The sequence below is a fragment of the Mesoplodon bidens genome, assembly GCF_964165515.1.
Source record: "Mesoplodon bidens genome assembly, chromosome: 9".
Lineage (NCBI taxonomy): Eukaryota > Metazoa > Chordata > Mammalia > Artiodactyla > Ziphiidae > Mesoplodon > Mesoplodon bidens.
This window is the reverse complement of record NC_138166.1, coordinates 100,607,756-100,624,533: the sequence shown is the minus strand read 5'-3', so window position 1 is coordinate 100,624,533 and position 16,778 is coordinate 100,607,756. Positions and strand designations below refer to the sequence as shown.

The 16,778-nt window shown below is 44.1% G+C and overlaps 1 protein-coding gene across 1 annotated transcript; it reads right to left on the bottom strand.

The window, feature by feature from the left end:
• Positions 1 to 2,760: 2,760 nt before the first annotated feature.
• On the bottom strand, positions 2,761 to 9,556 carry LOC308622551 (GTPase IMAP family member 5-like). Its single transcript, XM_081244049.1, has 3 exons — positions 9,259 to 9,556; positions 5,297 to 5,345; positions 2,761 to 3,826 (listed from the first exon to the last, which is right to left on the bottom strand). Exons 1-3 carry the CDS (start codon positions 9,508 to 9,510, stop codon positions 2,940 to 2,942), a joined length of 1,188 nt encoding a protein of 395 aa, XP_081100175.1. The 5' UTR covers positions 9,511 to 9,556; the 3' UTR covers positions 2,761 to 2,939.
• Positions 9,557 to 16,778: the final 7,222 nt, after the last annotated feature.

Genomic DNA, 16,778 nt, shown 5'->3' with positions numbered 1-16,778 from the left:
TTGGAGTTTGGGGTCTCTTTTAGCTGCATTTGAAAACCTTTGAACTAATGAAGAGTTCTCCATATCCTTTAAAAAAAATCCTTAAATCTATCAGAACTTCCCTGTTTTCATGCTTCCTGTGAGTAAGTGAATCGAGACTAAATACACGAATTTCTCTTTTCTTGTTCCTAGTATCAGGAAGGACCTCCCTCTACAGCTAAATTTCCTGCTTAGAGTAGACATTCACTGAATCCTGAAGAAAGTGAAAAATCCCTAGAGTGGTATTAGTTTGGAAATGACAAAAGGAGGGGGCCAAGTAAATGGGACGATCCCTAGGGGGGTCTTTTCCCTGCTTCCTTTATCCTTTGAGGGAGAAACAGAGCTCATATTTGAACACTTTCCAAGGAATTACTTTGGCGAACATTCATGTGTGAGTAAAGATTGAGCAAAACCCTTTCTCCTTCTCTGCTGTAAAATATCCTTGGGTCAACCCTCCGGCTTTATTCCTCTTGGAAATCAACAAAAGTGGAATGTCATCTGGGTTACTGGGCAACGCTGCTCCTGGGGAAAGAGATGACTTCTTGGTGCGGGGAGGCCTGGGAATGGACCATCTACACACCTGGAGGGAGACCGTCCTCCTGTAGTCCTGCTCCCTAATGCTTTCTTGGGCCGAGTTTCTGCCTGGTAGGGATGCCTTCCCTGGAGGGAGGATGAGACCACCCAGCCCAGAGGGCTTCAAGGACAGCATGTCCAGATCCAAAGTCTGCCTTCCTCTGCACAGCCCACTCTCCCTCTGAGGGTCCGGGACAGTGCAGGGAGCCACTGTCCCAGGGCGGCAAGACGGAAACCTGGCTCCCTCCCGACTTTGCTGCTTGGGCCACACTGTGTCAATTCCACCCCGTCGGTGTCGCCCCTCCGCGTTCTCTCCTCTCCTTCCTCACGCCTCGTGTTATGGCGCAGACTCTGATGGCCAAGATGGAATTCTTTTCTTCTGAATGTTATCCTTTGTTCTCAGGCTTACACTTATTTAGTCCAATGGCCACATTGCTGCAGTCTGATCTTCCTACAATTCCTAACTTGCTTAAAAGCCTCGGGGAGGTAGCCCTTGAACCCTGGGGGTGACGCCCAGGGCCCCGCCCAGCCAGGTCCCTCCCTGCAACCCTTCTACCAGGATTCTCATTCCCCTCCTTGAGCGTGAGCTCCCTCCTCCTGAAATGAGCTCTGGGAGGGAGGGGCCGGCACATTCCTAGAAGCCCAGCCCTACCCTGGCTAGGCTGCCTCTGCCCACCCCCAACCCCGCCCCCCGCCCCCCCTCCGAGCCCGCCCCCTCCTTCTGGCTGACGCATTTCTCTCATACCCATTTTTATATGCCTTCATCCCCCTACCGCGCTGAGCATAGAGCCTGACACTCAGTGCCCACACAAGTGTTGGTGGAGCCGGACTGAATGAAGTCAAGGAAGGGAGAGACCAAGTTAGGTCGGACCGTTTGAAAACACTGCATTGAGGAGGGGGTCCTTGGTCTGAGAACGCAAGAGTTCCTCGGGGTTTCAAGAGTTGGTGGAGCTCAGACTTAGCACTCCTTGCACAAGATTGGAATCAGTTATGGGGTAGCGCTGTAGAGACCAACACACACCTTAGTACCAGTGGAGGTTTGGAGAATGACGCTTGGGCACCACAGTCGAGTTCCTGAGATTCACTCTAGCATATTCATCACTTGCCCATCCAGTCTCAGGCTGCCTGGGACGACTGCGGGTCTCCCCTACAGGGTACGAAGCAGGGGTTGGGGGCAGCAGCTATCCCAAAGGAGAAGTCCGGAGGGGCCGCACAGGGCCCTCCCCATCGGATTTCCTGTTTCCACTGACTTCGTGACTTCCGCTCAGACTTCACCCCAATGTCTGCCCTCTTCTCTTTGCTACCACTGAAATGGGCAACGCCACCCTTACCCCAAATTTCTACAGGTATCACACACGATTGTGCTGACTTTGGGGTTCAAGATGGTCCACTACATCGCAGCTCAACGCATGATGGAAAACTTCCTAAGACGGGGGTCGGCTAACCGCAGGCTGCAGACCTAATCCAGGCTGCCGCCCGTTTTGCATAACCTGTGAGCTAAACATGGGCTTTTTCATTTATTGAAGGGTGAAGAAATCAAAAGAAGCAAAATGTTTCACATATGAAAAGTACATGAAATTCAAATTTCATAAAGTCGTATGGGAATGCAGCCTCGCCTGTCACTTCCATCTTGTCCACCGCGGCTTTTGCGTTGCAAGGGGACAGTTGAGTGGCTGCAATGGAGACCAGATAGTCGGCTAAGCCTAAAATACTACCCTTACAGTCTGGCCCTTGCCAAGCCCCGCTCTAACGAACTCCAGTTCCTTAATTTCCCAGGCGCTGACTGCACAGACCCCGTCCTCTCCTTCCCTCTCACCCCCAGGCCCCTCCTCCTTTCCCCTCAGCCTCTTCAGGCCCCCCGAGACCACCCCCGCCCCCCGCCAAAACGTCCTCATCTTTCTCTCTTGGGGGGGGGGCTTTTTTTTTTTTCACAGCCTACAAGGAAGTCAGAGTACGTTTCTGAATAAAATAAGGAATTCCACTACCAGCTTTTAATATAATGTTTCTCTCCTCAACAGCAAGGCTGTAAAAAGTAGGTCACAGAGGTGAGATGCTCACACAGGATTGAGAGTCCACTCACTTTCCTTCCTGCAAGCTCCCTAATATTTCATGACTGTATCCAGTTAGTTTATTATTTGCTTTCACCATTTTTAACAAAACAAAAAAGGGGATTTTCCTTTGGATTTTATTTACCTAAAATGCAGCTGAAGAAAATGGATGGTGTGTCTGATGAAAGGAAGGGAAATTGAAAGTGAAACTACATGAAAAGCAAATAAAGTTCCTTATCAACATAGACAAAGATACTGACTGAAAAATGGAAGCTGCTGGCAGGTATCATCTGAAAATGCTTACAATTCGTGAGTGCTACACAAGCTACTTAAAATGGCGAGAAAACTCAAAAAGCATATAACAAAAACAGCAAATTTTCCCATGTGAGAAATGATCCAGTTTTTGACTTGGAGGAGCGCCTTGAAGGCACCGTTTCTCTGGGCCTCTTTCAGGTCTTGCTTTTGCTTTGCAACATGCGACCGCACCTTGGCCAGGTAGCGCACGTGACCTTCTCCATGGGGGTCGCCCCAGCCCTGCTGGAGCCGCTGTGCATCAAAGAAGAGGTCGTTGCTGAGGTAGGCGCCCTGGTGCTCCCTCTCCAGCCCCTCGACCACGGCCATCAGCTCGGCCAGCTGCTTCCTCTGCTCGTCCCCGGAGGCCCGGTTGTTGAAGGCGCAGTACCTCTGCCCGCACTCCCGGACCAGGCCCCTCAGCCTGACGTTGTCTGTGTTTGCTACGTAGTCATGCAAGGATCCGTCCGCTAAGTCCTCCTTGTGGGTGAAGAGGAGGACCGTGTGTCTCAGGGCTCTCGCCCCAAAGACCTCCTTCACCCTGGTCACGGCCACCACGTCCTGCTCTGTGAAGCGCCCCAGCTGGGTCACCAGCAGCAGCACGTGAGGCCCCGGGGCCGAGTGCAGGTAGCAGTCCCTGATGTTCTCGTACACCTCTTGGTCCTGGGCCCTCGCCTCAAAGATGGGGGGCGTGTCCACCACCAGGACGCCCCTCCCGTTCCACGTGCCCATTGCCCCCTGACACTTCCTGGTCACCGACTGGGCCCCCAGCCTGGACTCAAACACTGGCTGGCAGAGGATGCTGTTCCCGGTGGCACTTTTCCCGCTGCCTGTTTTGCCCACCAGGATGATCCTCAATGAGGAAGAGGTTGCAAACTGCTGATGCTCTATCCCGCCTATAAAAAAAAAAAAAAAAAAAAAAAAGTTTTTCGTGTTTTACTAAGTCAGTGACTTAAAAAATTTTTTTATTTTATCTTGGAGTTTAGTTTATTAACAATGTTGTGTTAGCTTCAGGTGTGCAGCAAAATGATTACGCTATACATAGACATGTATCTATTCTTTTTCAAATTCTATTCCCATTTAGGTTATTTCAGAATATTAAGCAGAGTTCCCTGTGCTCTACAGTAGGTCCTTGTTGGTAAAGTTAGTGATTCTTAAGAGTTGTAGGTCACGGACCTTTCATGGTATCCCATGAAAGCCTTGGACCTCTTTCCCTGCCAAATAGTGATATTTAAGTACATAGAAATGTTTGCATACAACTTTAGGCGACTCTTGAATGGCAGGAAGCCCACACTGGGAACCCGAACTTAGACCCATAGCCAAGAGTAAGAACTGCTACACTAATGAAGGATGCTCCAAGGACTTCATCAGAACCAGGGAAAATACAGCTTTCAGAAAGCTGGTCCCTGTGCTTTTTCAGGGATGGTGCTTAGCCCAGTTTCATGCTAAATAAACGTGAGATTAGAAAGAGGCAGATGAGGAGTAGTCATAAATCGGAAACTATTATCACCCCTTTTTCACCCACCAATTAATTCCCAGGCACACAGACTGCTCATCACATTCATCTGAACCTTGGGGGTAAAGGAACTACCATTGAGGACCAGCTGAATGTCCCTGGGTTTCCTCTTTTTGGGTGGGGAGTTGGATGTTTGAACATGAGCCTACAGAAGGCTTGTCGTTAAAGTCAAGGACGGAGTCTGACAGCTGACCCTGGGTCGGTGGCTGAAGAAGAGATGATAAGACCATCATGTATAAGAAATACATGTGTTGGAAATATCGTCAATTTGACTAATAGAATTACAGGAAATTAGAACAAAAGTGGTGTTGTCGAGGTTGACCCTGCATCAAGAGCTAAAATCTTCAAGGGATGAAGAGAGTGAGAATCCAAGGATTTCTGGAGTTCTTATGAGCTCAAATGGATTAAGTTCATTTTAGTCTCCAAAATCTGTTATTGTTATTCCTTTTACTCTGTGTTTGTTCTTCCCTTTCTTAAGTATTCTGGATTTTTTTTTTAGCAAACACGATTACTAAATCTTTATGGGGAACTTTTCCTCTTTTCAGTTGAGTGCAGGCAGGGAAGGTTATCATTTTCACAGTTCGTTTCCAAATCCCCTGACTTCTGACTTGAAGTTTCATTTCCTCATTTCCCATACATCAGGGCACAGGGGAGAGCTTCACAAACTCGGGTGTGTGTGGGTGTGATGATGGTAGGGAAGATAAAGAACATGATAGCTGCCTTTTCTTCTGCAGTTGAAAATAACTGGGTTTCTTTTCTGTCACTGTGTTTGAGGTGAGGGAGAGGAGGAGAGAAAACAGTGACTCTTCCCTGATGCCTAGAGCTCTTGAGAATTTGGAGGCTTTCTTACCTTCAGCCATAGTCCAGTATCTGCTCCTCTGAAGCCCTTCCATTCTCTTCTGGAATAAAAAAAGGAAAGGAATAAAAAGCAAGTGTCCACATGGGACTTGGTAAGGCCTGAGAACACCTCCAATTCAGACAGCCAAGAATAATTATCCTTAGATGAGCCGTTCCGATTGCTAATTTTCTAACATATTTTACTTTCAAATACCCATATATAACTTTAAGCAAGCCAGGTGATGCTAGGTTATATGAACACAATGCTGTTTCCTCATCCTATAGGAAAGCACGAAATGTTTGAAAACAAATCAGTTGATTGTCTCCCCTCCACTGGAAAAGGCATGAAATAAAGAAAGTCTTCTTCTATGGAACGAGAAGCAGGATTTTTAAGTTGTTTTATTATTACTATTATTATTGGAATCAAAGTAAGCAAACTTGCTAGACTAGAGAATAGAAATTGCCTTGCTGTAAAGGACATTGGTTTGTTTGAAGTACTGGCCATTTCCAGTCCCAGAAACTCTTTGTATCAGATGGATATCCCAGTGGCAAAGAGGAAGGTACAATGTCCCTTCCGATGGGAGCGTGGAACTGGGGATCCAGGGCTCCTGTGAGGACGGACATGAGAGGACGAAGTAGAAGATGGAGGAGTATGGCCACCACCCTCCCTCCCCTCTGAGCAGCTGGTGGAGAGAAGCTGGCGCCATGACTGCGGGACAGAATCAACATCCAGGACAGATTCAAGATAAATTCATTTCCTGCTCAGTTTCAAACCAAATGTCTTTCCTTGTGGGTCTCCCAATAACCACTTAAAAAAAATTCCAGTAGATAGAACCAGAAATTGGCAAAACTATGGGGATAAATTCAGATGAGGCATAATATGGTGTCGTTCTTCCTGGTGCTAGAAAAGGCAAGGATGCCATATGCCACTAGAGTTAAGGTGGTCTCTGAGACTGTATTTTATTTATTCAGTTTTCAAGATTACGCAGTTACGAAACAAACATTTTAAGGGGAGAAATACACAGAGTAATGAAACACATGCCCACTATTTGCAATGAACAGATCTAAGTATTTTGGCATTTTTACTGCTGCTGTTCGGTTTGATTGAAAAAGTTAAAACATTACACATATAGTTCTATTTACTTATTGTTTGATGCCCCTCAACCCGTCTCATTCTCCCTCTTCCCTTCAGAGGCAACCAATATTCTGAGATACACATGTATGTATAGGTAATATATAGTACTTTTTGGTATTTTAATCTTTTATGTCAGTGACATTATTTATGTAGCATTTTATCCAACTCTTTATTAACAAACATTTGGTGTGCCAAAATACGTGCTTGCTACTACAAACAATGCTGCAGAAGAATCCCCGTACACGTCTCCTTGTGCACATGGATGATTTCTCAGGGATATATAGTTTCCACCTGACAAGACACTGCCAAATATGACTTCAAGAAGCTTGTGCTAAGTCATACTGGGAGCAGCCATGGGTGAGAATCCCTTAAATCTTCACTTACGCTTGGTGATATTAGATTTTTAATTTTTTGGTCACCCTGATGGGCATATATTAGGATGTCTTAATTGGTTTAAAGGTGCATTTTATTGATTAACATTGAATTCAAAACGGTTTTCATAGTTTATTTGCTATTCAGGTTGATTCTGTTATTTCTACCTTTTTCACATTTTTCTATTCTCTCAGTAGGGAAGAATAGAAATGGCCCTCATTAGGGAAACCATCCCTTGTCACATTCTCAGAATTTATTAAGGCAACTTCCTTCCTTCCTTTCCTTTTTCTTCTGCACCACTTTCCTTTCCTTAAGCCCAGAGAAGAGCATTTTCCTCACTACATTCTCCCACATGCTGTCCTTGCCTCTGGTAAATAATACTCCAGCTTTTGCTAAAACTGCTCAAATCCTCTGACATCTTTTCTACTTCAGATGACAGTTTCTATACATTGGAATCAATATATCGATGTGGTAAAGACGATGATGACAGTGGTGACAATGTTGATGATGAACTTCACCATGGTAATAATCCTCTGTGCAGCCATTTGGATTTATTCAAGTTTCTTTCATGTCCATTCTTTTAATTGTCCTCCTAAATTCTCTATGATGTGATCAAGATAGGTATTAAAAATTTCTATTAAAATATTAGGAAACTGAGCCTCAACTGACCTGCGCACGATCACACAACTGCCATGGAGCTAAGACCAAAAAATGGCTCATTTTGCCTGTGTATTCTCCTAGATTTATCAGGGAGGAAAAGAGATTATAAAGTCACTGAACCTCTTGGAACACCACATACCATGCTGCCATCCACGGTCAGGAAATAAACTGAGGCAGACAGGCTGGAAGCTTACCCTAAAATTAACAAAGAGAACTGTATTGCAAAATCTTGAGTGCGCGTTTTAAAACAAAAAAAGATTATTCAAAGATAAAATCGTAGGGGGCAGAAGTTGCTCGGAATGGAAGTATTTCAGTTTAAAGCAATCTGGTGTTTTCCCATGACTTGATGATCAGTGTGACCCAAATGGAGCTCTGTGGCTGTCACAAAAGCCAATCAAAGTTCAGGTTACATTAGCAGAGGCGCGCAGTGTCCTCCTGGACCGTCTTCTGAGTGGGTCAGGCTGCCGGGGGAGACACGTCCCACCAAGCAGTAGATTTTTTTGGACAGATATTAACAAATAACAAAGTGTGCAGAGGCTTGTCAGAAAGGATATTGATGGAATGCTAAAATGAGTCATAGAATATTAAAAGGACAGAATCAAGCCTAGGAAAAGATCGGGAAACAACCTAAACCAGAAGGAATGTGACATGTGTCAATCACATAGTAGACAGAAGTGGGAGAATCAGGAGTGGAGGCAGATTTCTTCTCCACAAGGAAAACCCTCCTAATGTTCCCCCAGGTGGGATCAGGAATCATGAGAGTCGCGGGCAGTATGCGAGCAGAGATTATAAGAGTATCTGACAGGAACAGCAGGAGGATGTAGCTTAGGTAGGAGGCTGAAGCCAATGAGCATAATGTACCTCCTGATTTGTGCATTATGCGAACCTGATTTTATCTTGACGGTACCTTACTTCATCAAACCAGTGGAAAGCAGGCTCTCTCATGCTGTTTCAGGAAAGATAACAATGTTTTCTTTCGGCCTGATTCATATTCTCCTTCGCCCTCTGCCCCCCCCCCCACCCCGTTTCCTGGCGCCACTTGTTTCAGAGGTTAGCATTGTGATTTCATAACGCGGCTCTCACAGGAACTTTAGTAGACAAAGGGTTGCTTCCTGTTCACACTGGAATCTGTTTGCCACAGGGTCGAGTTCGACATCGTGTCGTAGGAAAAGTGTGGGGTATTGGGGGAGAATGGGCTGATTTTCAGAAGATCCATGGAACAATGTTCCCTGAGAGGTGTCATTTGGAGCACGTGGCTCAATGAGGGCGGGAACATAATGATCCCGTACTTGTGCTGTGGAGCCCTAGGAACAGATTCCCGGTGCCCAGGCCTCTCGGGGGCCTGGTGCTGGTCAGGGGTGGGGCGGGTCTGGTCTGGGGGAGTTAAGAGCTAAAACGGAGACGTCCGCCCCACCTAGTTAGGGCACCTGGTGAGTTTCAGTTTTCTCATCTGTCAAATGGGATGAGAATCTTAGTGAAGCTACATGAAACCCCGTGAAGCTTATGAAAGTCAGAAGAGCTAAGAAGTAGGCAACTAGACGGAAAAGACCTCCACGCTGTGGAAAGCTGTGGGCCGCGAACGCGGGGTGAGCGGTTCCCGAAGCCGCTTCCCTCCCACTGGGAATCCGCGGTTGCCCATAACGCTCACCATCGGCGCCCCGTTTCACTGACGGGAGAGCCCAGAAGTATGGTAACCGGTGTCAGATCTCGCGAGAAATCAGTAGCCCTGACTCAACCGCGGCCTCCAGGAACCCCCCCTCCCCGGGCCCCCACCAAGGACGCTGGGACCCCCGCCGGGTCCCCCTTACCAGGCGCGGCGCTGCGGGCTGGGTGCCGGCGGGTCGGCGCGAGCGCGTGGCCGAAGGTTCCAGGGCCCGGCTACAGGGCAAGAAGGAAAATAAGGCTAACGGAGTGCGCCCCTGTCCCCGCAGCTGGGGACACCCCCTCCGGATGGGGCGAACCTGCTGCTGCGGAAACCGGGGAGCAGCGAATTCAGAGCGTGCTGCCCGCCTAATGGGATGTTTCCTGTCGGAGCCCGCGAGCGCCTCGCCCCCTCCCATTTCCTCTTTAAGACGTGATGTTTGGAGGGTGAAAGAGAAAAACACGGCCCCATCCCCCCTGTTCCCCCGTCGCTAAAGGCCCCTGTTGCCTTCGCGGGCGTGCGGTGCTCTCCGGCCACCATTCCTGGAAGATCCACGTTTCATCTCTCTTGTTGAGTCCAAGTACCTCTCACTCTAACACAGACCACGCTGATCTGAGTCTCCCTGTGAAAGCACCTACAAAGAGATCTACTGAGAAAATTAGTTATTTTCTTTGGCGCAAGAAAGAATCACTGGCTTTTCAGGAAGGAGGACTTCTCTACCTTCGTGCAAAGCTGGAGCCCAGATGTAGAACAGGTTAGAGTGGAGCCTCCCTCCTGTCCAGCAACTGCCCAGGGCTGGGAGTCAGAGAGTGACTACCCCTGTCTTTTGTTTCTTGGGGTTGGGTGTCTCTTCTTGGGGGTGTGTGTGTGACATTTGAGGGGTGGTAAGCAGTTCTCTTCAGTGTATCCATGAGCTATTTCGCAAGCATGTGGAAGAATAGATCTTAGGTGTTTTCAGAGGTAGTAAATCAAGGGATAGACGCGATTTAACGCTATTTCCAAAGTAAAACGGAGTGCCTAAAATTAATGGTGTAAAGAGTGAATGGAAATATAAAATAAATAAGAATTGGGCCGAGAAGGAGACTGAATGTAAGGCATAAAAAGAATTAAGACCCCAAATAATAATTAAAACAAAACAGTACATCATTTTGGAAGACAACTACTTAAAAAAAAAAAAAAAAGAAGTAAAAGACAAATTTAGAAAAAATCTCAAAATATTTTATTGCTGGAATAAACAAACGCAAATCCAGTTGCATAACAAAAGGCAAACATTGCCACTATCAGATGAAGGCTCCCAGGGCACCAAAAAAAAAAAAAAAAAAAAAGAGAGACCTAACACCATACACAAAAATAAACTCAAAATGGATCACAGGCCTAAATGTAAGGCTGGACACTATAAAACTCTTAGAGGAAAACACAGGCAGAACACTCTTTGACATAAATCACAGCAAGATATTTTTTGATCCACCTCTTAGAGTAATGAAAATAAAAACAAAAATAAACAAATGGGGCCTAATTAAACTTAAAAGCTTTTGCCCAGCAAAGGAACCCATAAACAAAATGAAAAGACAACTCTCAGAATGGGAGAAAATATTTGCAAACAAAGCCACCGACAAGGGATTAATCTCCAAAATATACAAACAGCTCCTGCAGCTCAGCACCAAAAAAACAGCCCAATCAAAATATGGGTGGAAGACCTAAATGGACATTTCCCCAAAGAAGACAAACAGATGGCCAACAAACACTTGAAAAGATGCTCAACATCACTAATTATAAGAGAAATGCAAATCAAAACTACAATGAGGTATCACCTCACACCAGTCAGAATGGCCATCATCAAAAAATCTACAAACAATAAATGCTGGAGAGGGTGTGAAGAAAAGGGAACTGTCTTGCACTGTTGGTGGGAATATAAATTGATACAACCACTATGGAGAACAGTATGGAGGTTCCTTAAAAAAACTAAAAATAGAACTACAATATGACCCAATAATCCCACTACTGGGCAAGTTCCTGGAGAAAACCATAATTCAAAAAGATATATGCACTCCAATATTCATTGCAGCACTATTTACAATAACCAGGACATGGAAGCAACCTAAATGTCCATCAACAGATGAATGGATAAAGAAGATGTGGTACATATCTACAATGGAATATTACTCAGCCATAAAAAGGAACAAAATTGGGTCATTTGTAGAGATGTGGATGGACCTAGAGTCTGTCACACAGAGTGAAGTAAGCCAGAAAGAGAAAAACAAATATCGTATATTAACGCATATATGTGGAATCTAGAAAAACAGTACAGATGAACCTATTTGTAGGGCAGGAATAGAGATGCAGATGTAGAGAACGGACTTGTGGACATAGTGCGGTGCCGGAGTCCAGCTCCAGCGAGTCCAGGGATACCCGAGGGATGGATAGCGTGGGCGAAGGAAGTAATTCTATTACACTTCTTAAAGTATCAGCATTGCATGTTTCTTTCTCTCATGTCTTTATTCTTGATTCTTCTTCTTCATTCTTCTTCTATTGTTTACAATCACAGGTTTATATATTGTAGTTGATTACATTACCAGGTACATGGCCAAACAATCTTAGCACAATCAAACCTCAAAATGTTCTATAAAGATTTTTTAAAACAAATATCCCCTAGTTTTTAGATGTCCTATTAAAATATTTCCCCAAGTTCCCATTAATCACAGGTTGTTTCTTAGTAACCAAGTCAAGCAGTTATATGATTATTTCAATTGTAAAAGTTGGAGCTACTTGTTCCTATTTTTCTTCTTGCATGAGCAACCTTTTACAATGGTTCCATGAAAATATTTACAATGTACCTGCATGCTCTTTCTCGTTGTTTCCTTTAACTGAGACAGTGTTTTCTCCCTATCCTGGCAACTAATTCTGCTCTAGTCATTTGTTTTTCTATAATTAATCTTCCTTTATAATAGAACCATAAATTTCCTATGTCATCATCAGGAACTCCAGCCCATGGCCATAACTCCATACTAGAGGGTGTTTTTCATAAAAATATCCCCTTAGTTCCAGGCTCTTAATTCTTTACCTATTTCCCTGGGCTTTAGTGGGTACTTCCCATTCTGTGGTAGTTTCAGGAGGGGGAGTCCTAGAGGAATTTTTCTTTCACGTGGAGCAACATCCCCCCCAAATTGCCCCTGTATGTAAATTTATTATCATAAAACATAACAACGGAGCTGTAGTCCACATCCCTGGCACGGCGCTGCCTTGCAGTTTCGCCTTCCGTTGCTCATGACTTTGTCATGGTGTGATGGCTCCAGGATGGCTTCCGACATCTCCCCCTTTTTTATTTTTTAAAAGTGTGGTATGCCTTCCGTTGCTCATGACTTTGTCATGGTGCAATGGCTCCAGGATGGCTTCCGACATCTCCCCCTTTTTTATTTTTTAAAAGTGCAGTATGTTTTTTAGCTAAGTCTTCATATTCTGTTTTCCACAACAGATATTGCCCACCTGAGAGACAGATTTGAGCCACTTGGACCCAATCATATGGTGTCATCCATCTGTTAGCAAGAGCATCTAGCAAAGTAAGTGTATACGGAGCTAGTGGTCCATAATCAGCACATGCAGCCTTTAATTCTTTGAGAATCTTATAAGGCAGAGGTTCCCATGTCACCCCATCATCAAAGCCTCCTTCAAAACCTACAGGGAAACAAGCAGCAAATTCTGGATCATCAGAGACCTGCATTCTTCTGGAATGCATCTTTGGCTTAATATTAAATGTATTTTTAATCATTTTATTAGTTGGAGGAGGTGGAGGTGGTCTCAAAGGCATCTCTTGTTTATAATCTGGTAATGCAGGATAACTAATTTTTGACAAAGGTGTTTTTGTCTCAGAATTAATAACAGGAAAATCCCAAGGATTTGGCTCTCTATGATAAGCAGCAGCAGCCTCCTCCAGGTCTTTTTGGTCCTGAGGGGACAACTCATCATCATCATCATCTATTTTACATTTTTCAAATGTAGCTGCCAATACTTTCTTGGGAGGTGGTTTTGGAGGTATTAAGGGAGTACTTTCATCTGGAGTTCCCATATAAGGTATTCTCTGTCTTTCTTGTACTGGATCTAAGGTATCTCTAATGAGATTCCATAGAGCAAAAGTATCTACAGGAACTTTTTCAGGACCATGAAGTGAATAATATGTTTTTAGTTGATCCCCTACTTTAGCCCATGTATCCAAATTAACTGTACCTTCCTCTGGGAACCATGGACATTGTTCTTGAATAAAGTTTAAAAAGTTAGCTAATTGACTAGTAGTTACCTTAATACCTCTTCCAGATAACATATGTTTAATAATATCAATAAATAATTTTCTCTCTTTAGATTCCTTATGACCCATAGTTAACTTACCTTTTATATTACTTATTAGATTATCCACCCTTCACTTACCTTGCCTATACTCTGCAAGGGGGTCTGCAGCACCCTAGGTGGAAGCCTAGCTATCCCGAACTCACTCTATATACACTTACCCTTCAGGTCCCTGTTCGGGCGCCATTTGCCGGAGTCCAGCTCTAGCGAGTCCAGGGATACCCGAGGGATGGATAGCGTCGGCGAAGGAAATAATTCTATTACACTTCTTAAAGTATCAGCATTGCATGTTTCTTTCTCTCATGTCTTTATTCTTGATTCTTCTTCTTCATTCTTCTTCTATTGTTTACAATCACAGGTTTATATATTGTAGTTGATTACATTACCAGGTTCATGGCCAAACAACCTTAGCACAATCAAACCTCAAAATGTTCTATAAAGGGCTTCCCTGGTGGCGCAGTGGTTGAGAGTCCGCCTGCCGATGCAGGGGACACGGGTTCGTGCCCCTATCCCGGAAGATCCCACATGCCGCGGAGCGGCTGGGCCCGCGAGCCATGGCCGCGGAGCCTGTGTATCCGGAGCCTGTGCTCCGCAACGGGAGAGGCCACAGCAGTGAGAGGCCCGCGTACAGCAAAAAAAAAAAAAAAAAAAAAAAAAAAAAAAAATGTTCTATAAAGATTTTTTAAAACAAATATCCCCTAGTTTTTAGATGTCCTATTAAAATATTTCCCCAAGTTCCCATTAATCACAGGTTGTTTCTTAGTAACCAAGTCAAGCAGTTATATGATTATTTCAATTGTAAAAGTTGGAGCTACTTGTTCCTATTTTTCTTCTTGCATGAGCAACCTTTTACAATGGTTCCATGAAAATGTTTACAATGTACCTGCATGCTCTTTCTCGTTGTTTCCTTTAACTGAGACAGTGTTTTCTCCCTATCCTGGCAACGAATTCTGCTCTAGTCATTTGTTTTTCTATAATTAATCTTCCTTTATAATAGAACCATAAATTTCCTATGTCGTCATCAGGAACTCCGGCCCATGGCCATAACTCCATACTAGAGGGTGTTTTTTCATAAAAACATCCCCTTAGTTCCAGGCTCTTAATTCTTTACCTATTTCCCTGGGGCTTTAGTGGGTACTTCCCATTCTGTGGTAGTTTCAGGAGGGGGAGTCCTAGAGGAATTTTTCTTTCACGTGGAGCAACATCCCCCCAAATTTGCCCCTGTATGTAAATTTATTATCATAAAACATAACAACGGAGCTGTAGTCCACCTTCCTGGCACGGCGCTTGCCTTGCAGTTTCGCCTTCTGTTGCTCATGACTTTGTCATGGTGCAATGGCTCCAGGATGGCTTCCAACAGTGCGGGAAGGGGAGGGCAGAACGAACTGAGAGAGTAACACTGACATATGTACACTACCACGTGTAAAGCAGATAGCTAGTGGGAAGCTGCTGTATAGCTCAGCGCTCTGTGCTGACCTAGAGGGGTGGGATGGGGGATGCATGGGAGGGAGGCTCTAGAGGGAGGGCATATATGTATACATGTAGCTGATTCACTTTGTTCTACAGCAGAAATTAACACAGCATTGTAAAGCAATTATACTCCAATAAAAAAAAATCCTACTGTGTGGCTGAGAAGACAAATAGATGGGCATGTGGAGGGGAGGGGACTCAGATAATGCACAGCCTCTAGGGGCTCAGGAGCAGTACTTCATCAGCAACCCAAGCCCTGCAGAAGGCCAGTCTAGTTACACAGGATAATAATAACTGGTCCCTAGGGCTTGCCCCGTGGGATGAATGAGAAAGCATATTTAAAGTGCCTATCGGTGTCTGGCACACTGTCACAATCAATAAACAAGTGATACAGGAATGAGGAATGACAGTCCAGCCTGGTGCCTGAGTCACAGCCGCCATTCAACAAAGGCAGCTCTTAGGGGAGGGAGAGACAGAAGACCCAGGTTTGAAGGAGGAGTAGCCACAGCAAGGAGCTCCTGAGGGTTCTCTACAACAGCCACGAAAATAAACTTGTTAAAAGAAAGAAATTATGGGGCAAATAAAAAGCAGGAGCAAGATGGTAAAGGTAGTTGTAAATCCAACCAGAGCTATAGCTATTTTAAACGTAACTGATCTTTGACAAAGAAGCAAAGATAATTTAATGGAGGAAGCATAGTCTTTTTAAAATTTTTATTTATTTTTACTTTTTAAATTGAAGTACAGCTGATTTACAATATTATATTAGTTTCAGGTGTACAGCATAGTGATTCAGTATTTTTATAGATTATAGTCCACTTAAGGTTGTCACAAAATAATGGCTATAATTCCCGTTGCTGTACAATATACCTTTGTTGCTTATCTATTTGCTTCATAATAATTTGTATCTCTTAATCCCATACCCCTATTTTGCACCCCCCTTCCCTCTCCCCACTGTATCCAGTAGTTTATTTTCTTTAACTGTGAGTCTGTCTAAAAGCATAGACTTTTTTTTAAACATCTTTATTGGAGTATAATTGCTTTACAGTGGTGTGTTAGTTTCTGCTTTATAACAAAGTGAATCAGTTATACATATACGTATATCCCTATATCTCTTCCCTCTTGCGTCTCCCTCCCTCCCACCCTCCCTATCCCACCCATTTAGGTGGTCACAAAGCACCAAGCTGATCTCCCTGTGCTATGTGGCTGCTTCCCACTAGCTATCTATTTTACATTTGGTAGTGTATATATGTCCATGCCACTCTCTCGCTTTGTCCCAGCTTACCCTTCCCCTTCCCCATATCCTCAAGTCCATTCTCTAGTAGGTCTGTGTCTTTATTCCCATCTTGCCCCTAGGTTCTTCATGACCTTTTTTTTTTTTTTTTAGATTCCATGTATATGTGTTAGCATACGGTATTTGTGTTTCTCTTTCTGACTTACTTCACTCTGTATGACAGACTCTAGGTCCATCCACCTCACTACAAATAACTCAATTTCGTTTCCTTTTATGGCTGAGTAATATTCCATTGTATATATGTGCCACATCTTCTTTATCCATTCATCTGTTGATGGACACAGGTTGTAAAAGCATAGACTTTTCAATAAATGATGCTGGACATCCACATGCAAAAAAAAAAAAGAATCTAGTCACAGACCTTATACCTTTCACAAGAATCAATTCAAAAGAGATCATGGATATAAAGTAAAATGTAAAACTATAAAATTCCTAGAAGATAACACTGGAGAAAATCTAGGAGATCTTGGGTTTGGTGATGACTTTTTAGATAAAACACTAAAAGCATGATTTATGAAAGAAAAAATTGATGAGTTGAACTTTGAAATTAAAAAATTCTGGGCAAAAGACATTTTTAAAAGCATGCA